This window comes from Littorina saxatilis, linkage group LG2 (genome assembly GCF_037325665.1).
Source record: "Littorina saxatilis isolate snail1 linkage group LG2, US_GU_Lsax_2.0, whole genome shotgun sequence".
Taxonomy (NCBI): Eukaryota; Metazoa; Mollusca; class Gastropoda; order Littorinimorpha; family Littorinidae; genus Littorina; species Littorina saxatilis.
The window spans coordinates 2,743,825-2,764,155 of record NC_090246.1 but is presented as its reverse complement, the minus strand read 5'-3'; the positions used below and the strand labels follow the sequence as shown (position 1 = coordinate 2,764,155).

At 42.6% G+C, this 20,331-nt stretch overlaps 2 protein-coding genes across 2 annotated transcripts in view; both read left to right on the top strand.

Moving 5' to 3' along the window:
- Nucleotides 1-6,708: 6,708 nt before the first annotated feature.
- On the top strand, nt 6,709-14,421 carry LOC138957989 (protein starmaker-like). The gene is made up of 3 exons (XM_070329013.1): nt 6,709-6,858; nt 7,672-7,841; nt 12,654-14,421. The coding sequence occupies exons 2-3, from the start codon at nt 7,730-7,732 to the stop codon at nt 13,586-13,588; spliced, it is 1,047 nt and encodes a 348-aa protein (XP_070185114.1). The 5' UTR covers nt 6,709-6,858; nt 7,672-7,729; the 3' UTR covers nt 13,589-14,421.
- A 2,989-nt stretch (nt 14,422-17,410) lies between these two features.
- LOC138957990 (uncharacterized) overlaps nt 17,411-20,331 on the top strand; it is a 4,449-nt gene continuing 1,528 nt past the window's right edge. The window contains exons 1-3 of the mRNA XM_070329014.1: nt 17,411-17,567; nt 18,322-18,515; nt 19,974-20,331. The exon at nt 19,974-20,331 is cut by the window's right edge and continues 1,528 nt beyond it. Coding sequence (XP_070185115.1) covers nt 18,344-18,515; nt 19,974-20,331 — 530 coding nt within the window. The 5' untranslated portion in view covers nt 17,411-17,567; nt 18,322-18,343. The remainder of the gene's footprint in view (nt 17,568-18,321; nt 18,516-19,973) is intronic.

The window sequence follows — 20,331 nt, the reverse complement described above, 5'->3', positions numbered from 1 at the left end:
ACCATCAGGCTTCTTTCTCTGCTCAATTGGAACGTTTTTGCTAACACACATTTCAGTTACAGCTGGAAATTGCAACGCTGCACACAAAGCTTCCAGGCTGTGGATTGCTGACATGTGTCCGTGTTTTAGTTAATAGATCAGAGTGTTCTGCTCACTCACACAAATACGAGTTTCCATTAAGGTTTTGCTTTATTTATCATTTTTTTCGTTTATTTTGTCTTTTTAAGAAAAAAAAACCCCACAAAAAAACAATGTACATGATGGAATGATTCATACCGTTGGCCATCCTCGTGTTAATTTAGCAAACGGAAATTACAATTATTACACTTAAAATACAGAAATCCAAATTTATGTGCGAATTTACGTTCAAACGTGTTTATCCCGTGGTATAACAATTCACAGTTCGAACATATAAAATATGGCCACGAACGAATCTACGGTACTTTGAAGAAAGAAGAATTACAACATTCTTGTCCAATACGACTTGCATTTTGCCGTGTGCGCTGCAAAATCTCCCTACCTTCAAAGCAGACATCTTCATTTTCTCCCAAGGGAGAAATCGGTGTTTATAAAGTCTTGCAGGACCCAAACCATCCTGAACTCAGGTCAAAATGAGTTCGGCTCATTCTCTCCCTGACAGGATGCCTTGAGTTTCCTTGTCTGGCAAAGGTACCGATTTTTTTTAGTATTTTATTATAATTTTTTTTTTATATTTTTTTTATATACATATTTAGAGCTTTTTGTAATGTATTATTGATATAAGCAGATTCGCGATCGTCGATAATGATTTTTCATGGTGTTTTGTAACTTTTAAATTACAAAGGAATTGATATGTAAGACAGTTTCAAGCGAGCTATTTTTCGCGGCTGTATTTACTGTGCAAACAACTCTAAATATGGCGAAAGTGTCACGTGATAATCAACCGTTTGGTTTCGGCACTCACTGGAGCAGACGATTTTTTCTGTAACCAGTTGACAGTGATGAAACCATATTATTACGGTCTCCTTCCGGCAGCAGTCCCAAAATTTCGACTTGTTTTGACCTTAGAACGATGTCTTTATCATAACTGTGAAGAACATGTACAGAACGGAGATCTATCCCTGTCGAAGTCGGCCAATCTCCAATCATTTTCGTCTCGCGAACACTGATCTCAAATTTAAATCAGTGCTCGCGAAAACCATATGGGAGATAACTCTGTATTTTTGTTTTGATAGATTCGCGTGGGACTGTAGCGTGCGTCCGGTCAGGGAGAGAATGAGCCGAACTCATTTTGACCTGAGTTCAGGATGGACCCAAACATGCTTCTGCACGCTTTTCACATTTATTCAAGTTTTGTTTTCCTTCCATATTCAGTTGCTTTGCAAAAATAAAATGAGTTTGCATTTCGCAACTTGTTAAGTCAGCCAAAAAGACCGCAGAACACAGAACTGGGAAAGGACGCTGATTGGAATAAGAACAGATCTGGGATGACGACAGCTGAAATGACGTCATGTGGTCACACCTATCTCGAGAAATAAGTGTCTCACAGAACCAGCGCCCTTCCATTATATCACGAGTTTTGTCATTTTCACATTCGACAGAACCATCCACACGGTCCGCATCATGGCAGCATCAAAAGCAGAGAGGACGTCAAAAAAAAGGGACAGGAAAAGTCCGTTAACCAAACGTTTCGTTAAATGCTTCCATTACACAAGCAAACCTGGATGGAAAGCTATCCTTGCTTCAAAACACATACGGATAAGCACGAAGGAATCTCGTCACGCTCATAGCGGAGAAGGTATAAATGGAAGGGCGCTGGTTGTGTGCGACGCTTATATCTCAAGATAGGTGTGACCACATGACGTCATTTTAGCTGTCGTCATCCCAGATCGTTTTGTATTCAAATCAGTGTAATTTCCCAGTTCTGTGTTCTGCAGTCGTTTTGACTGTCCTGACAAGTTGACGAAAGCAAATACATTTTATTTTTGCGAATATGAAAAAAAGAACAGGAAAAACAAGTCGCGTAAGGCGAAAATACAATATTTAGTCAAGTAGCTGCCATTTTTCAGCAAGACCGTATACTCGTAGCATCGTCAGTCCACCGCTCATGGCAAAGGCAGTGAAATTGACAAGAAGAGCGGGGTAGTAGTTGCGCTAAGAAGGATAGCACGCTTTTCTGTACCTCTCTTTGTTTTAACTTTCTGAGCGTGTTTTTAATCCAAACATATCATATCTATATGTTTTTGGAATCAGGAACCGACAAGGAATAAGATGAAAGTGTTTTTAAATTGATTTGGACAATTTAATTTTGATAATAATTTTTATATATTTAATTTTCAGAGCTTGTTTTTAATCCGAATATAACATATTTATATGTTTTTGGAATCAGCAAATGATGGAGAATAAGATAAACGTAAATTTGGATCGTTTTATAAATTTTTATTTTTTTTTACAATTTTCCGATTTTTAATGACCAAAGTCATTAATTAATTTTTAAGCCACCAAGCTGAAATGCAATACCGAACCCCGGGCTTCGTCGAAGATTACTTGACCAAAATTTCAACCAATTTGGTTGAAAAATGAGGGCGTGACAGTGCCGCCTCAACTTTCACGAAAAGCCGGATATGACGTCATCAAAGACATTTATAAAAAAAATGAAAAAAACGTATGGGGATTTCATACCCAGGAACTCTCATGTCAAATTTCATAAAGATCGGTCCAGTAGTTTAGTCTGAATCGCTCTACACACACACACAGACACACACACACACACACACACACATACACCACGACCCTCGTCTCGATTCCCCCCTCTACGTTAAAATATTTAGTCAAAACTTGACTAAATATAAAAAGCGTGCTTGTTTGGGTCCTTCAAGTCCTTTCAAGTCGCATTGGACAAGCATGTTGTTTTATTCTTCTTTATTCGATGTTCTTTAATTGTTCGTGACCATTTTTTTTCTCGAGCTGTGCATGGTTAAATTACGGGAAAAACACGTTTGAATACACAACAGCAAAGAAATTCAGATCGTTTGCTCCGTTTGCTCCGGAACTGCAACGTTGATATGCCAAAACCAGTCGCATTTTTTAAATGGGTTTGGAAGAAATTCTCATAATTACATAGCATCCCGGTCCTATTCACTTCTTTGTCACACCCCCTGTTGACCATTATTCTTCTAGAGGAAGTAGATATCAACAAAATATTAATGATGGCGGCCATTTGCATTTCATATTTTCATACGTATTAGTTGACTTAACCTTCCCCTTAAGGAACATGCGTCCTCTAACAAACAATGTGATTGCAGGGGTCTACCTCACTACCGTCCCGCCCGAGCAAGGCAAAGAAGAGATTGCGCAAAACAACTGGAAGTTTTACGGCGAACACTACATCCCCAAGGGATTGGTGGACATAGCCATTGAGCTTGCACTTCCTGTCGACAAGGTTGAGGAAGTAGGTGGGTCGTCAAGGGACGTCCTTCTTCACCGAGGACCCCTCTACCTGAAGGATTACAAGGTCAAGGTATGGAAAGTCCCAGGTAGCCCCGTGGACGCTGACAGCGTCAAACTCATCTATTCTAAAAATGGAGCTGGCTGCCCGGAAACATCGAGCGTTCCAGCGGGCCAAAATGACGTCAAGAACACAGGCAAAAAGCGCAAGGACAAAGACAATCAAGACGATGTTGATGATAATAACATTTTATCTGAGATAACATCGAGGATAGGCCGGTGTACCAGCATATTTTGACCTCGGCGGGAAGGTCAATCTAGGCTAGCCTATTTTGACCGGGTGGTCATTCTGGGCTGAAGATCCCACCTGTAGAGACGCATATATGCATACATATTTGGATACGTTTTGTTTAACAAGGGGGCGGGGGGGGGGTCATTCTGGTCTAGCTTATTTTGACCAAGAATGACCCCACCCTCCAAACCTGTACAGTTACATATATGCATACATTTGTTTTAAAATGTCTTAATGTACTTGTTCTTGAAGTTTTAAGGGGGGAGAGGGGGGGGGTGTGGGTGTTGTCAAAATTGGCTAAGGGGGCAAAAAAGGCTAGTCCAGAATGACCTCCCGGTCAAAACTGGCCATGTGTCACACAGGCCTGTCACCTCGGGAAATAATTAGTCCAAAAAAGGCTTCTTCTGAGGTCACAGAAACTCTGAATGAATGAACGTTCAGATGATGATAACCCAAGAGGCGATTCTGACCCAAGACACGATTGCAGTTGCTAAGACTGTTGACAAGACTACCACTGAGACATATATCCCTATGATGACAAGACTACCACTGAGACATGTATCCCTATGATGACAAGACTACCACTGAGACATGTATCCCTATGATGACCATGCTATGGGGAAGTCAACGCCTTACAGAGCTTTGTTCTTGATGTTTTGATTGTCTCATTATTGATTGCATGTCCTACCGCTGCAAAGACCAGTGGGTCGACGTGCTTGTGGTTGTTTCGTTTTGCCTATAGTAAAAACCGTCCATACACTCACCTTTCTTTTCGTCGCTTTTTCTTTTGAAAAAGTGTGCTTTTATGCATGTATCCGACCTACAACCATCTATACAATGGCGTTTTTTTGTGGGTTTTTTAGGTATTTCTCGCTTATTTTTAAATCTCTCTTCAAATACAATATTTTGTTGCTTCAAAACTTTCTGCTTGGTGAAAAGTGGAGTGGTCTTGGGAGGTTGGTTGGTTTTCTTACCTATTCATTTTCTACATGTCGACAACTACACATTTCTCATGAACTGCATCGATTTGGCGTATGATAAAATAAAGACAACCAAAGGATGCAGACGATTACTTTGCCTTGTATCCGGTGTGTGTGTGTGTGTGTGTGTGTGGTGTGCGTGTGGGTTTGTGTTTGTGTGCCGTGCGTGCGTGTGTGCAAGCGTTTGTGTGTGTGTGTATGTGTGAGTGCGTGCGTGTGTGGTTTGTGAGCGTGTGCCGTGTGTGTCTATGTCTGTCTGTCTCTCTGTCTGTCTGTCTGTATGCTTGTGTATGTATATATGTATGTTCGTGTATGTGTACCATATGTTTGCAACTTTGACATCTGGCTAAAAATATCTAGAGAAGTTCTTGCAGCTAACCAAAAACTTGAAAGAAGACTCGTGGTTGTCCCTGAAAGAATTATTGACAGTAACCTTGCGTTCTGTGGGAATTGCTAAACTTTTATTTCCGTGGTGTACCTGTTACCTCGGCAGGACAGACAACAAGAGCTCTTGACAGGAGTACGTGTTTCTATTTATAGCTCCAAGCGTTCTATTCACTAAATGAATCGACTTACCCTTCAGCTGTTTTGGTTTTGTTAGTTCGTCGTTGTTGTTTTATTGTTGTATTATCTTATTTTCGTGTGTGTCTGCGCGAGGGGGAGGGGTGTTTTATTGTATCTTTCATTTTATGATTCATAGTACAAGTTTTGTTCTGCAGAAAAAATAAAACATGTGCGAGAAGCAACGACTCGTTCGTTTTCGAACTATAGGTCCAATTCATTCTTCTTACTCGGCGTGACGTTATCAAATGGATCGGCTAGCTTTAGCCCTAAGGGGCACAACTCCGCTCATACTCTCTTCGCGCCGCCATATTGGATGCCGTCTTTGTTAGTTTTCTTCATTGCACTCTTGTTCTTTTTGCGTATTTCACTGTGTATGCAGACAGGGAAAGGCGCGAGCGCCGTAACCAACAGCGAAAACGGCCACACGACCACTCAGCGAACCGAAACAGAATCCCTAAGCTGCCTAAACGACAATAGTCAATCTATTGTCCCGAACCTACAACACGGTCTGCCCTCGGGCGGACCACCCTCATCTTCCAAAAAGGGATGAATTGTCTCGTTGCTAAACCAAACAAACAACTATTACACCCTCCCTCCAATGAACCTGTACGCATAGTACACATACGGGGAATATAACCCGTTAATATACGACCACAGTACATTTAGTACAATACATCCTAGTACACACCATCGAGGAAAAATCCCACCATAAATCATACATAAATGATTATCTTTATTGTTTTTCTTCTTGTGAATAAACACAAGAAAGAAATGGGCTGAACAAACAAATACACGAATCACCGAGCCTTATATAAGCCTCAGTCACTGTGAGGACATTTGGGTAATAAACCACCAGTACGTGCAAGTACATCCTAAAAAGGGAAATGATGGTCATCTATAAATGATTATTCTCAATTGAGAATCAAAATAATGAGGATATGGGTTTGAATAGTTGTCCCCTGACGAGGCTACCTTTCAGTTTCCCCAGAACACCTCTCTAAAACCACAAAGAAGCTATCCTAGCAATTTGAAACTGTAAATATTGCCGAAAAGTACTACAATTGGGAGAGGTACTTAGGGATCTCTGGGCTGCCTACTGCATTTGCCGGGTTTGGCAGACCCTTGATTTTTACCCCCTATGCCACACAACGTGTCATTTTCACTTTTGTCGAGTCGCCACCCAACGCTCAAGCACTGTCAGAGATCGTGCAAGGCATCCAACATGGCGGCGGATGACCAATTCCAGAGAGTTACGACCCGTGATTCTCATACTGCGCGCGCCGAGTAGAAATGCTGTTGATAACTTGAGTTTCTGCAATGGGCCTATACACTTCCAGCGCCTCTTGTTTGACGCCTCTGCACTGAAACCGAAACCATCTGTATACGGAAATCTCCCTTGGGCAAAAATAGCTCAGTGGGAATTTGGACCTGTCTTTTAATGCAGCCAGGTAAAGCTGACACACTCTTACGCAAGCGCTATACATACAAAACAAAGTGAACCTCAGCAGTAAACCCTGCCGCGACTGTTGGCAGTAGTCGGTTTGGTTTCTCTGAGAGGAGGTAAGAAGTTGCAAGTCGCCGAATTTCACGTGCAAAGTGAGTTTGCTTCATTTTCAATTTACATTTCACGATTCTTTTTACTCTTGATTTGAGAACAATTACGTGTACAGGACTCAGACCTCGAACGCTGGAAACAAAGAGTTTGAACAAAAGATAGAACTAATCGTCCTTTAACATCTTTTGTTATTGAGCACTTTTAACAGTTGCGTGGATTTTGCTGTGTTATTCAATAAATTAAACAAATATAAATATCCTCCACCTGCCCCTCAGCCAGACTATATCCTGATGATAAAATAATAGAACTTTTAGGGCAAGTAAGAGTCGTATTCAATTTTCCATTACGCTCCCAAACAAACAGTAATATTTTTGTGATTCCGATGCTGCCGTTTTAAGGTTTGGATTATATGAGGGGGAAGTTTTCCTTTTGTTGTTTTTGATGGATTCAGTGACTGTGTTGGTGTTTATGAATCTTTGACATCTTAACGGCCTGTTTCCGATGTGGTAGTTTGTGATTTTTCAAAGGAATTGAATGGCATTTTTTGTGTATGACTCTTTTAAATATCTGTCTTAAATCTTATCATCGAGAGATTTGTATGCAGATAGGTGTTAACATGAGAACAATGTTATTAATTATTACATAATATTTAAACATGATGTTAATGTTGTTGTCTTTCGTTTATCTGCATGTTACACGCACCCCGTCTATGTTAAAACATTTAGTCAAAATTTGACTAAATGTAAAAAGAGGTCAGTTTTCGTACCCGGTTCGTACACAGTAAATTACTCTGTGCCATTGTTTCCACTCTTGCGAGCATTGGGTCTACCTTTATCTGACTCTTTTAATTTCAGACGTACACCGATTCTACTCCACGCGTGAAAGAGAAATACTCTCCAACAAACGGCCAGCATGAGTTGTGGTAACCCCTTCTTCCATTACACCAGTGAGTGGGGCCTCCGAGGCATCGTCAAGTCTGGCTACATATGGCAAAGCTCTGACAATCACACCCATTATGGGAAAGGTAAGCGAGAACATGTGTATTATAATTATGGTCAGCGAAAGTGAAACTGTGTGTGCGTGTGTGTGTGTGTGTGTATGTATGTAAGAATGTAGAGCAATTCCAAGATAATTATATCTACTGGACTTTATCTTTCTCAATGTTTCCTGATGATATCCCTATACTTGTTTTTGTTTCTTTCGACATTCTTCGTTACTTTTTTTGAGGATAAATGTATTTGATGATATTATGTTCGTTCGTGAAAAAAAAAATCAGACCGCACTGTGGCAACCATTGTCTTTCTGTCTCTTTCACCACCCCCCCTCCCCTCCCTCCCCTTCCAGTCCAAATCTCTGCATCTGGTTTTTTTCACCATTCACACCTGAAAAATTCTCCCTTTAAAAATCCTGCATTCATAAACAGGTGCCTCACTATTCCCCCTACCCCTCCATCTTCCTGCCTCCCTCAGCATTCACTGTAAACAATGGTGCCTTCACACATAGGTACCTAACTATCCCCCCTACCCCTCAATCTCTCTGCCTCTGTCTCACCATTCACTGTAAACCGTCCTGCCTTCATACACTGGTATCACACTATCCCCCCCCCCCCCCCTATCCCTCCATCTCTCTGCCTCTGTCTCACCATTCACTGTAAACCGTCCTGCCTTCATACACAGGTATCTCACTATCCCCCCCCCCCCCTATCCCTCCATCTCTCTGCCTCTGTCTCACCATTCACTGTAAACCGTCCTGCCTTCATACACAGGTATCACACTATCCCCCCCCCCCCCTATCCCTCCATCTCTCTGCCTCTGTTTGTCTCACCATTCACTGTAAACAGTCCTGCCTTCATTCACTGGTATCACACTATTCCCCCCCCCCCCCCTATCCCTCCATCTCTCTGCTTCTGTTTGTCTCACCATTCACTGTAAACCGTCCTGCCTTCATACCCAGGTATCACACTATCCCCCCCCCCCTATCCCTCCATCTCTCTGCCTCTGTCTCACCATTCACTGTAAACCGTCCTGCCTTCATACACAGGTATCACACTATCCCCCCCCCCCTATCCCTCCATCTCTCTGCCTCTGTTTGTCTCACCATTCACTGTAAACCGTCCTGCCTTCATACACAGGTATCACACTATCCCCCCCCCCCCCCCTATCCCTCCATCTCTCTGCTTCTGTTTGTCTCACCATTCACTGTAAACCGTCCTGCCTTCATACACAGGTATCACACTATCCCCCCCCCCCCCTATCCCTCCATCTCTCTGCCTCTGTCTCACCATTCACTGTAAACCGTCCTGCCTTCATACCCAGGTATCACACTATCCCCCCCCCCCCCCTATCCCTCCATCTCTCTGCCTCTGTTTGTCTCACCATTCACTGTAAACCGTCCTGCCTTCATACACTGGTATCACACTATCCCCCCCCCCTATCCCTCCATCTCTCTGCCTCTGTCTCACCATTCACTGTAAACCGTCCTGCCTTCATACACTGGTATCACACTATCCCCCCCCCCCCCCTATCCCTCCATCTCTCTGCCTCTGTCTCACCATTCACTGTAAACCGTCCTGCCTTCATACACTGGTATCACACTATCCCCCCCCCCCCCCCTTATCCCTCCATCTCTCTGCCTCTGTCTCACCATTCACTGTAAACCGTCCTGCCTTCATACACTGGTATCACACTATCCCCCCCCCCCTATCCCTCCATCTCTCTGCCTCTGTCTCACCATTCACTGTAAACCGTCCTGCCTTCATACACTGGTATCACACTATCCCCCCCCCCCTATCCCTCCATCTCTCTGCCTCTGTCTCACCATTCACTGTAAACCGTCCTGCCTTCATACACTGGTATCACACTATCCCCCCCCCCCCCTATCCCTCCATCTCTCTGCCTCTGTCTCACCATTCACTGTAAACCGTCCTGCCTTCATACACTGGTATCACACTATCCCCCCCCCCCCCTATCCCTCCATCTCTCTGCCTCTGTCTCACCATTCACTGTAAACCGTCCTGCCTTCATACACTGGTATCACACTATTCCCCCCCCCCCCCTATCCCTCCATCTCTCTGCCTCTGTCTCACCATTCACTGTAAACCGTCCTGCCTTCATACACTGGTATCACACTATTCCCCCCCCCCCCCCCTATCCCTCCATCTCTCTGCCTCTGTCTCACCATTCACTGTAAACCGTCCTGCCTTCATACACTGGTATCACACTATTCCCCCCCCCCCCCCTATCCCTCCATCTCTCTGCCTCTGTCTCACCATTCACTGTAAACCGTCCTGCCTTCATACACAGGTATCACACTATCCCCCCCCCCCCCCTATCCCTCCATCTCTCTGCCTCTGTCTCACCATTCACTGTAAACCGTCCTGCCTTCATACACTGGTATCACACTATCCCCCCCCCCCCCTATCCCTCCATCTCTCTGCCTCTGTCTCACCATTCACTGTAAACCGTCCTGCCTTCATACACTGGTATCACACTATCCCCCCCCCCCCCTATCCCTCCATCTCTCTGCCTCTGTCTCACCATTCACTGTAAACCGTCCTGCCTTCATACACTGGTATCACACTATCCCCCCCCCCCCCTATCCCTCCATCTCTCTGCCTCTGTCTCACCATTCACTGTAAACCGTCCTGCCTTCATACACTGGTATCACACTATTCCCCCCCCCCCCCCCTATCCCTCTATCTCTCTGCCTCTGTTTGTCTCACCATTCACTGTAAACCGTCCTGCCTTCATACACTGGTATCACACTATTCCCCCCCCCCCCCCTATCCCTCCATCTCTCTGCCTCTGTTTGTCTCACCATTCACTGTAAACCGTCCTGCCTTCATACACTGGTATCTCACTATCCCCCCCCCCCCCTATCCCTCCATCTCTCTGCCTCTGTCTCACCATTCACTGTAAACCGTCCTGCCTTCATACACAGGTATCTCACTATCCCCCCCCCCCCCCTATCCCTCCATCTCTCTGCCTCTGTCTCACCATTCACTGTAAACCGTCCTGCCTTCATACACTGGTATCACACTATCCCCCCCCCCCTATCCCTCCATCTCTCTGCCTCTGTCTCACCATTCACTGTAAACCGTCCTGCCTTCATACACAGGTATCTCACTATCCCCCCCCCCCCCCCTATCCCTCCATCTCTCTGCCTCTGTCTCACCATTCACTGTAAACCGTCCTGCCTTCATACACAGGTATCTCACTATCCCCCCCCCCCCCTATCCCTCCATCTCTCTGCCTCTGTTTCTCTCAAGCTCACTGTAAAACAAGGAACTTAGTCGATAAATATCGACAGGGGGCGGACAAATGGTTTACATGTGAAATGTGTGTATATGGGTGTGGTTCTGAAACAAACAAACCATGTGAACCCCCCCCCATCCCACCGCTCGCGGGCTGAACGACTGACGCGGTCTTTTCCAGAAGAACACCGCGTGTACATAATACACAATTCGATCGCGTAGCACTGCCAATGCACATTTTCGCAACGAAAACCGTGCTACTGTTTCTTGTGTGTTAAATCTGAAAGCAATATAAGTGAACGAACAATTGAAAACTGATATCACGTTACTAAACTCCCAAAAGTAATAAATTACTTCTGACTGCGGTACACAATACGGCAGTCACCTCTGCGAATGCTGTCGAAGAATCTAACCGAAAGTAAACATTCTGGGAATCTACGCGCATCGGCCTTGACGCAAGTTCAATACTGAGCCAGTGAGCGCGCCGCGGCGAAGTTGGCCGCTGTAAGTCTCGCAGCGCTGGCTGGCTGAGCGAGTTGCGTGTCCATCCATATTAGGTCCAAGCCGCACCGTAGATCAGATTAGTAGGTGCTTGATTTTGGTATTTTGATTTTACATAACATTAAACCTTTCTTGGGGTTCATGGTCATGGCAACAGCCATAATAATATTATATCATGTATAATATTACATTTCAGCATATTTGAATTACATGTCATCATACCAAACTGTCATACATTTTTATTCCTACATCATTCTGATTGATCACAACCAAACCTACTATCAGTGGACACATCCAAATGTAAGCGCCTGTTCTTGACAACTTTTAATCGATCTAAAAATAGCAACTTGCTGGGCCCTTTGCCGCCAACAGACACTGTTTGGCCTGTAGGTAAAATGTACAATGTATTTTCTGATTTGTGCACAAAAGCTTTTTTTCTTTTTTCTTTTTTTTAACATAACAATGTTTAATGTCACTGTATGTTTAAAAGACCATGGTCATATTTGTAAAAAAAATGTTAAATTAGAAAATAAATAACATTTTGGTTCATGATTTTTCCTACACCTGTGCTAAAAATAAGAAATAAAAATGTCGGGTATATAAGTCACTCAAATACAGCTAGGTATGAATGGCTCGGTTTGAGTTTGTTGCAGTTGACCCTGCACAATGCGACATATCATGTTTTTGTTGAACAATTTTGACGTCACCCCTCCCATAGGGTGACGTATTTCACAACTTCCTGTGTTACACAAACTCTGTGATGACCAATTTTGACGTCACCCCTCCCATAGGGTGACGGATTTCACAACTTTCTACAGATGAACAATGTTGCCTTCACCCCTCCCATAGGGTGACGGATGTCACAACTTCCTGTGTACACAAACTGATGACGTATTTCACAACAAAATGGCGGTGCCCATGGTCAACCTCTAAACTATCCGTATAGAATGGGGGCGTCCATAACAAATCCTGCCTTCATACACAGGTACCTCACTACCCCCCCCCCCTCCCCCCTACCCCTCTATCTCTCTGCCTCTGTTTCTCTCAAGCTCACTGTAAAACAAATCCTGCCCCCATACACAGGTGCCTACGGAACATCCCTCTCGCCCGAGGCCGGTCAGAGGAGGATCGCCCACAACAACTGGGAGTCGTACGGACACTTCTACATCGCGAACGGCAAGGTGGCCATAGCCATTGAGTTGAACATTCCCACGGGAAAATACCGCAGGGTAAAGGTTAAAGGGCGTGACATCCTGGTTCACGACGGTCCAATCTATCTGAACGAATACAAGTGGAAAACATGGAGAGTGCCTGCTGAGGAAGACGCCTACTGCAGTGAGAGCGATGATGAAAGTGACGATGGATACGACGACGACGGTGATGATGAATCAGAAAACAGTGACGCGGAATACGACGATGAAGAGGGTGAAGCAGAAAATAGCGACGAGGAATACGATGATGATGATGGTAACACAGAAAATGACGAAGATGAATGCGAAGATGATGAAGAAATAGAAAATAGCGACGGGGAATGCGAAGATGATGATGGTACTGCAGAAAATGATGACGAGGATTATGAGGATGACACGGAAAATGATGACGAAGAATACGACGAAGATGAAACAGCAGAATATGATGAAGATGATGAAGTGGAGACTGGGTCTGAGCATGATGACGATGACGATGATGATGATGATGCCGATCACTCTGAAGATGACGATGAATATTCAGAAGGAGAAGATTACGACGATGATGGAGATCAGAACAAGGATGACGATGACCAGAGTGGGGATGATGACGATGATGGAGAGGATGACAATGATGACGATGTACAGAGTGAGCGGGAAGAAGACGATGAAGAACGTGACCTTTATGGTTTAAATGTTGCCCATCATAGCGACACAGAAACAGACGAGGAAAATGTTCCGCACTATGACGATGACACCTATTACGACGATGATGACGAACGTGGATTTCACCAGCAGGATGAAACTGACGATGAAGATGATGATTATTGATATGTATTGTTGAATAAGTACTTTTGAATCTGTAATGCATGTCGTCTGTAAACAATGCTTAGACAGTTATGAACGAGGATTTCCACAAACATGAAGTTTATGACGCATGCAGGAAAAAAAATATGGGTAGCGCCGTATGTATGGCAGCTCGCTTTCCCCGGGGAGAAAGCAGCCCGAATTTCCATAAGGGTAACCTCACTGGACTGTAAATCTTATCCAATCCAATCCAATCCAATCCATTATGATTACTGATATGTGTTGCCGCAGAAGTACTTTTAAATCTATCGAAGAGATAATTGTTGTTATTTAACTGAGATTGATGATTCTGGTTCTGATTGTATTGATGATCAGAAACCATGTTACTTCCAGCCGTAGCAGTCTGAAGCTTTAGAAATTGGTGCTAAATGTTTACTGTACTATCAATATTTTCAAGATTCGCTAAGTAATATCATATAGCCTGGTACCAGAAAGTAGACTATATTTATATGAATGCACTTGTGAATTCAGTTGCAGCTGTTATATCATTAACTTGAAAGTTGAAAAAAGTAAGCAATACAGATTTTGTGACATGTATTTATTGGCTGGATATGTTCATGCTATGTTTTCAGACATTGTCTCCCAAAATGCTTGTCTATATTCTATCCAAGGATCTTATCGGTAATTTGATAATTAGTGAAAACGTTAAAAACTCAAACCAACAAATTTCTTTTTGTCAGGAAACATGTAATGAAGCGGCGACCAACATTGCTTTTGTTGTGTCTTGACTCGAATTAAGAGGCCAACCTCTGTGTTCCTAGCCAGCTGTGACGTAAAATAAAACTTTAAAACTCTCAGTGAATGTATTGTGTGCATGTTCGTGTATGCCTCTGTGTGAGTGTGTGTGCGTGCGTGCGTGCGTGCGTGCGTGATATATGTGTGTGTGTGTATGTGTGTGTGTATGTGAGTGTGTGTGTGTGTGTGTGTATGTGTGTGTGTGTGTGTGTGGATGAGACCAGGCGCGTGCATATATATATATAAAGTAAGGAAAAGTATCAAACAGCCTTCTATAGCGAACTTATATCAGATGATTACGTTGAGATGCTATTCAACAAAGCACTGTCTGGTAAATTAAAGACTCTTTAGTAAGTTTTCTTGATAACTTGGTTCAGTGCATAAAAGTACGATCAATTATTGGTACGTCTACGAAAAACAAACACATGAACAACCGAAAACATTCAGGAGTGGGGCATTTACTGACTGTGTCTGATCCGAGCATTCACTACACACTTCTACCCATTCTATTGCAGCAAATTGGCTGAAAGCCAAATCATTATTCTCCTATTCACAAGAGAAGATTAATCGTAAATATATAAAACTGTGCATCTCAGAAATGATATTAGCGGTCAGATGTTTTCTTTCGGGTCACTTAGCTATGTAATGACTGTATGGGTGCCACCGAAAACAAAAATTCAAAGAACCGATTAGTGAATACAAGCAACCCGAACAAAGGGAGAGAGTGACAGACGGTCAAACAGACAGACTAACTAACTACATAATTATGTCTTTCTTAGTTCCGCATCAGTCCACGCCCTCGCGCCCCCTAATTGGCGTAGAGGCGCGTCCCCCGGGTGGTGGATGGGGGAGCCTTCTCTACTAACTTCTGAGAGAAGGTCGCATCACTCTCGATGCTGTGAACCTAATTAGGATCTTTTTCTTGTTTCTTCTCTATTTCTGCCTCCCCAAAGTCCTTTTACTTTCCTTTTCTCACCCATAAAATTCTTCACTTTTTACCCTTGTTAAGTAGTTCTTGTATAGAATATAGTCAATGTTTGTAAAGATTTTAGTCAAGCAGTATGTAAAAAATGTACTGGAAACTTGCATTCTCCCAGTAAGGTCATATATTGTACTACGTTGCAAGCCCCTGGGGTTTGTGTTTGTGTGCGTGCGTGTGTGCAAGCGTTTGTGTTTGTGTATGTGTGAGTGCGTGCGTGCGTGGTTGTGTGTTTGTGAGCGTGTGTGTGTGTCTATGTCTGTCTGTCTCTCTGTCTGTCTGTCTGTCTGTATGCTTGCGTATGTATGTATGTATGTTTGTGTATGTGTACCATATGTTTGCAACTTTGACATCTGTCTAAAAATATCTAGAGAAGTTCTTACAGCTAACCAAAAACTTGAAAGAAGACTCGTGGTAGTCCCTGAAAGAATTATTGACAGTAACCTTGCGTTCTGTGGGAATTGCTAAACTTTTATTTCCGTGGTGTACCTGTTACCTCGGCAGGACAGACAACAAGAGCTCTTGACAGGAGTACGTGTTTCTATTTATAGCTCCAAGCGTTCTATTCACTAAATGAATCGACTTACCCTTCAGCTGTTTTGTTTTTGTTAGTTCGTCGTTGGTTTTTTGTTTGGTTTTTTTTCATGTTTTTTTTCTCAAAATTTTAATCAATCAATAAACACGTGATAACAAACATGGTAACTGTGTGTTTTCTGTTTGTACACATACTTTCTTATTTACATGATTTACCTTAAATCAGTTTGTCGTTGTTGTTTTATTGTTGTATTATCTTATTTTCGTGTGTGTGTGCGCGAGGGGGAGGGGTGTTTTATTGTATCTTTCATTTTATGATTCATAGTACAAGTTTTGTTCTGCAGAAAAAATAAAACATGTGCGAGAAGCAACGACTCGTTCGTTTTCGAACTATACACTTCCAGCGCCTCTGGTTTGACGCCTCTGAACTGAAACCGAAACCATCTTTATTCCCCCCTCTGCTTCTTTACCTCTGTAAACTTGTAGGGGTAGTTATTTTTCGATAATGACCCAGCAACCAAACAAATAACGACCCAGCAACAGCCTGAATCCTCGATAGTGCAATGGGTTGAGAAGCTGCTCTGTTTCGGTACTACTTTTTGCGACTGAAAAGTTCCGAACGCTCTAATGTACGAAGTATACATCTCTGGAGCAAACAATACAAACATACCGCATTTAAATTAACAACTACAGGCCTGAACACATGAATCTCCATAGACAATCCATGAGTTCGGTTGTTTTCTGAATCTAGATCAGACGTTCATCACAAGCAATTTCCCAAGGCAAGTAACTCATACTTTGTCTAGCGACAAGAGTAGTTCCCCTTCTTTTCACTCAGTTTCTTCGACAACAGACTGCAATCCGACGGTCAGTTTTCAACAATATTTCATTTAATAAACAGATCACACGCAACCAAATGCACACATCTCATCAATTTAAACAACATAAAGCGGTTTCATACACTATTTTCCCCAGAAAACTTAACTTCATACAGTTTTTAACGTTGGAACACGGGTGCAAAAGTTCGTCTGCTAGTCCCATTTGACGAAAGAACATTATCCTAACCGATACCAAAACATATACAGAACACACAATATCTGCCTTTGCCGCCACAGCAGAATAACAGCATATCTGTGTACTTGATTTTAGTCCAAAATAGGAAAACTGACAAGAAGTGTTAACAGAATGGAATGATTTGCACGGAACTATACAACCGCGCATTAATCGATCGCCTGCGCAGGTTGACTGGTTGAGTGAATAGGATTCGATCAAACTTTCGCAAAAAACCTCCTCTTTTCTTTGAATAACTGAAGAAAGGAGGAATAAAGAGGTTACACACCTCGTCTCAGTGATTATAAAAAATAATGGTCTCAGTTCGCGGTCATGAAAAAGCTCGCTAAAGCTCGCATTTTTCATGATCCGCTAACTTCGACCATTATTTTTAATAATCACTGAGACTCGGCGTGTAACCTCTACGTATACGGAAATCTCCCTTGGGCAAAAATAGCTCAGTGGGAATTTGGATATATGTCTTTTAATGCAGCCAGGTAAAGCTGACACACTCTTACGCAAGCGCTATACATACAAAACAAAGTAAACCTCAGCAGGAAACCCTGCTGCGACTGTTGGCAGTAGTCGGTTTGGTTTCTCTGAGAGGAGGCAAGAAGTTGCAAGTCGCCGAATTTCAAGTGCAAAGTGAGTTTGCTTCATTTTCAATTTACATTTCACGATTCTTTTTACTCTTGATTTGAGAACAATTACGTGTACAGGACTCAGACCTCGAACGCTGGAAACAAAGAGTTTGAACAAAAGATAGAACTAATCGTTCTTTAACATCTTTTGTTATTGAGCACTTTTAACAGTTGCGTGGATTTTGCTGTGTTATTCAATAAATTAAACAAAGTATAAAATAATATCCTCCACCTGCCCCTCAGCCAGACTATATCCTGATGATAAAAAAATAGAACTGTTAGGGCTAGTAAGAGTTGTATTCCATTTTCCATTTATACGCTCCCAAACAAACAGTAATATTTTTGTGATTCCGATGCTACCGTTTTGAGGTTTGGATTATATGAGGGGGAAGTTTTCCTTTTGTTGTTTTTGATGGATTCAGTGACTGTGTCGGTGTTGATGAATCTTTGACATCTTAACGGCCTGTTTCCGATGTGGTAGTTTGTGATTTTTAAACGGAATTGAATGGCATTTTTTGTGTATGACTCTTTTAAATATCTGTCTTAAATCTTATCATCGAGAGATTTGTATGCAGATAGGTGTTAACATGAGAACAATGTTATTAATTATTACATAATATTTAAACATGATGTTAATGTTGTTGTCTTTCGTTTATCTGCATGTTACACGCACCACCACCGCAATTTCTCCATGTGAGATAATACAGTTAATTTGATTTGATTTGATTGATTTGATTTGATCTCTGTCTTGTCCACAGAAACATCCACACAGCCTGAACCATGGAACCGCGGAACGGAAAGGGGTCGTCAAAGAAAGCGACCAAGAAGAGTCCGGCCACCGTAACTACATGTGCATTCCATTACACGAGCCAAAGAGCATTGGACTCAATCGTTGCCTGCGGTCAGATATTGATAAGCACCAAGGAGTCCAAGCACGCTCATAGCGGAGAAGGTAAGGAGAGTTCCTGTTCAGTCAGGTTTATATCTTTTCTTTTTCTCTGGAGAATTGCAGACACAGTAGAGGCAGTATCAACAGTGAAATTGGTGCATACCATTGACATCTCTTTTTTTATTCTTTTTTTTTTTTTTCCACCTCAGTTGCATGCAGGCTGCTTCAAACCCTCCTTTAACTGTTTCATTCTTTTTTTTTTCCTTTTTTTTTTAAATAGGCGGTGAGCATCCTTCTTCATTGGTCTTTTTTTCTTGTAACTTTTTTTTAACTCCAACCGTAGAGGTATGATACACTAAAGAAAAATGGAAATTTTCTATTTACAATGGAAATACATATATTTACAATTCAATTTTTCGACTTAATATTTCAAACTCAAAAATTACGAACACTGATCCACTACAAGTTGTTTTTCTAAAAATACTAACACACATTTTCCCAATCTATATTACGTGATTTACAAAATTTCTCATCTTTTTACAACAACTTGTGTCTTGATACCCAAATATTATATCCTGCATTATAAACTTAACCCTTAATCCAATCTTTTCCTCTATCCAATTTTCTATCTTCGTCCAATTGACATCTACTAAATTTGCAGATTTCTTCATTCCAAATGTAATGCACTGTGGGCACCTGGATATGATTCATATAATTATGACAAGCATAAACACTCACAGAAGATTATAATCAAGCTTTCTGCAAACATGTTTTTGAAACAGTAGAGGTAAGACGTCGGCCTCTTAGTCCGAAGGTCGAGGGTTCGAATCCCGGTCGCGGCCGCCTGGTGGGTTAAGTGTGGAGATTTTTCCGATCTCCCAGGTCAACTTATGTGCAGACCTGCTAGTGGCTTATCCACCTTCGTGTGTACACGCAAGCACAAGACCAAGTGCGCACGAAAAAGATCCTGTAATCCATGTCAGAGTTCGGTGGGTTCTAGAAACACGAAAATACCCAGCATGCTTCCTCCGAAAGCGGCGTATGGCTGCCTAAATGGCGGGGTAAAAACGGTCATACACGTAACATTCCACTCGTGCAAAAACACGAGTGTACGTGGGAGTTTCAGCCCACGAACGCAGAAGAAGAAGAAGAAAAAGAAACAGTAGAACTTATATCAGCATATCTTGGAAAAGAATGCATATCTGGAAAAAGGATGCATATCTTGGAAAAGGATTTTACCAATCGATTAAGATGTTCTGTTTCCACAAAGAATTTGATTGTGTTTTACGGATTCATCACCGTTACAAAATCATTAGTACAGACTCCAGGGAGAAGTGAATACGAAGTATGTAGACACAACGAGTGATTGAGCCATCGACCTCTCGATCTACCCACCCACCACCCCACACCCTCTCCCTCAAATCGTTTTGATTTAATTAAGTCAAAGGTTTAACGTTGACCACTTTAAGAAACACTTAAACTACCATGACTGTGACCTCGTACAAACAATGTTTTTTGCAGGGGTCTACCTAACCACTCTCCGTCCCGAGCTAGGCAAGGTGAAGATCGCAGAAAAGAACTGGAAGTTCCACGGCCAATTCTACATTCCCAAGGGAAGGGTGGACGTTGCCATCGAGATTGAAATCCCCGCGGACAAGGTTGAGAAAGTGGGCGAGAGCCACAGACAAATCCTTCTTCACAAAGGACCCATCTGCTTGAACGATTACAAGTGGAAAGTATGGAAGGTTCCAGAAGAGTCCATGTACGCCGATAGCACACTCGACGATTCTGATCCAAGAGACGACTACGATTATGACCCAAGAGACGATTACGATTATGACCCAAGAGACGATTATGACCCAAGAGACGATTACGATTA

What these genes read in the sequence shown, in the direction of transcription:
- LOC138957989 (XM_070329013.1), top strand. Translation starts at nt 7,730, where the DNA reads ATGAGTTGTGGTAACCCCTTCTTCCATTACACCAGTGAGTGGGGCCTC. An exon ending in TCACACCCATTATGGGAAAG is followed by an intron (nt 7,842 to 12,653) that starts GTAAGCGAGAAC and finishes CCCCATACACAG; the next exon opens with GTGCCTACGGAACATCCCTC.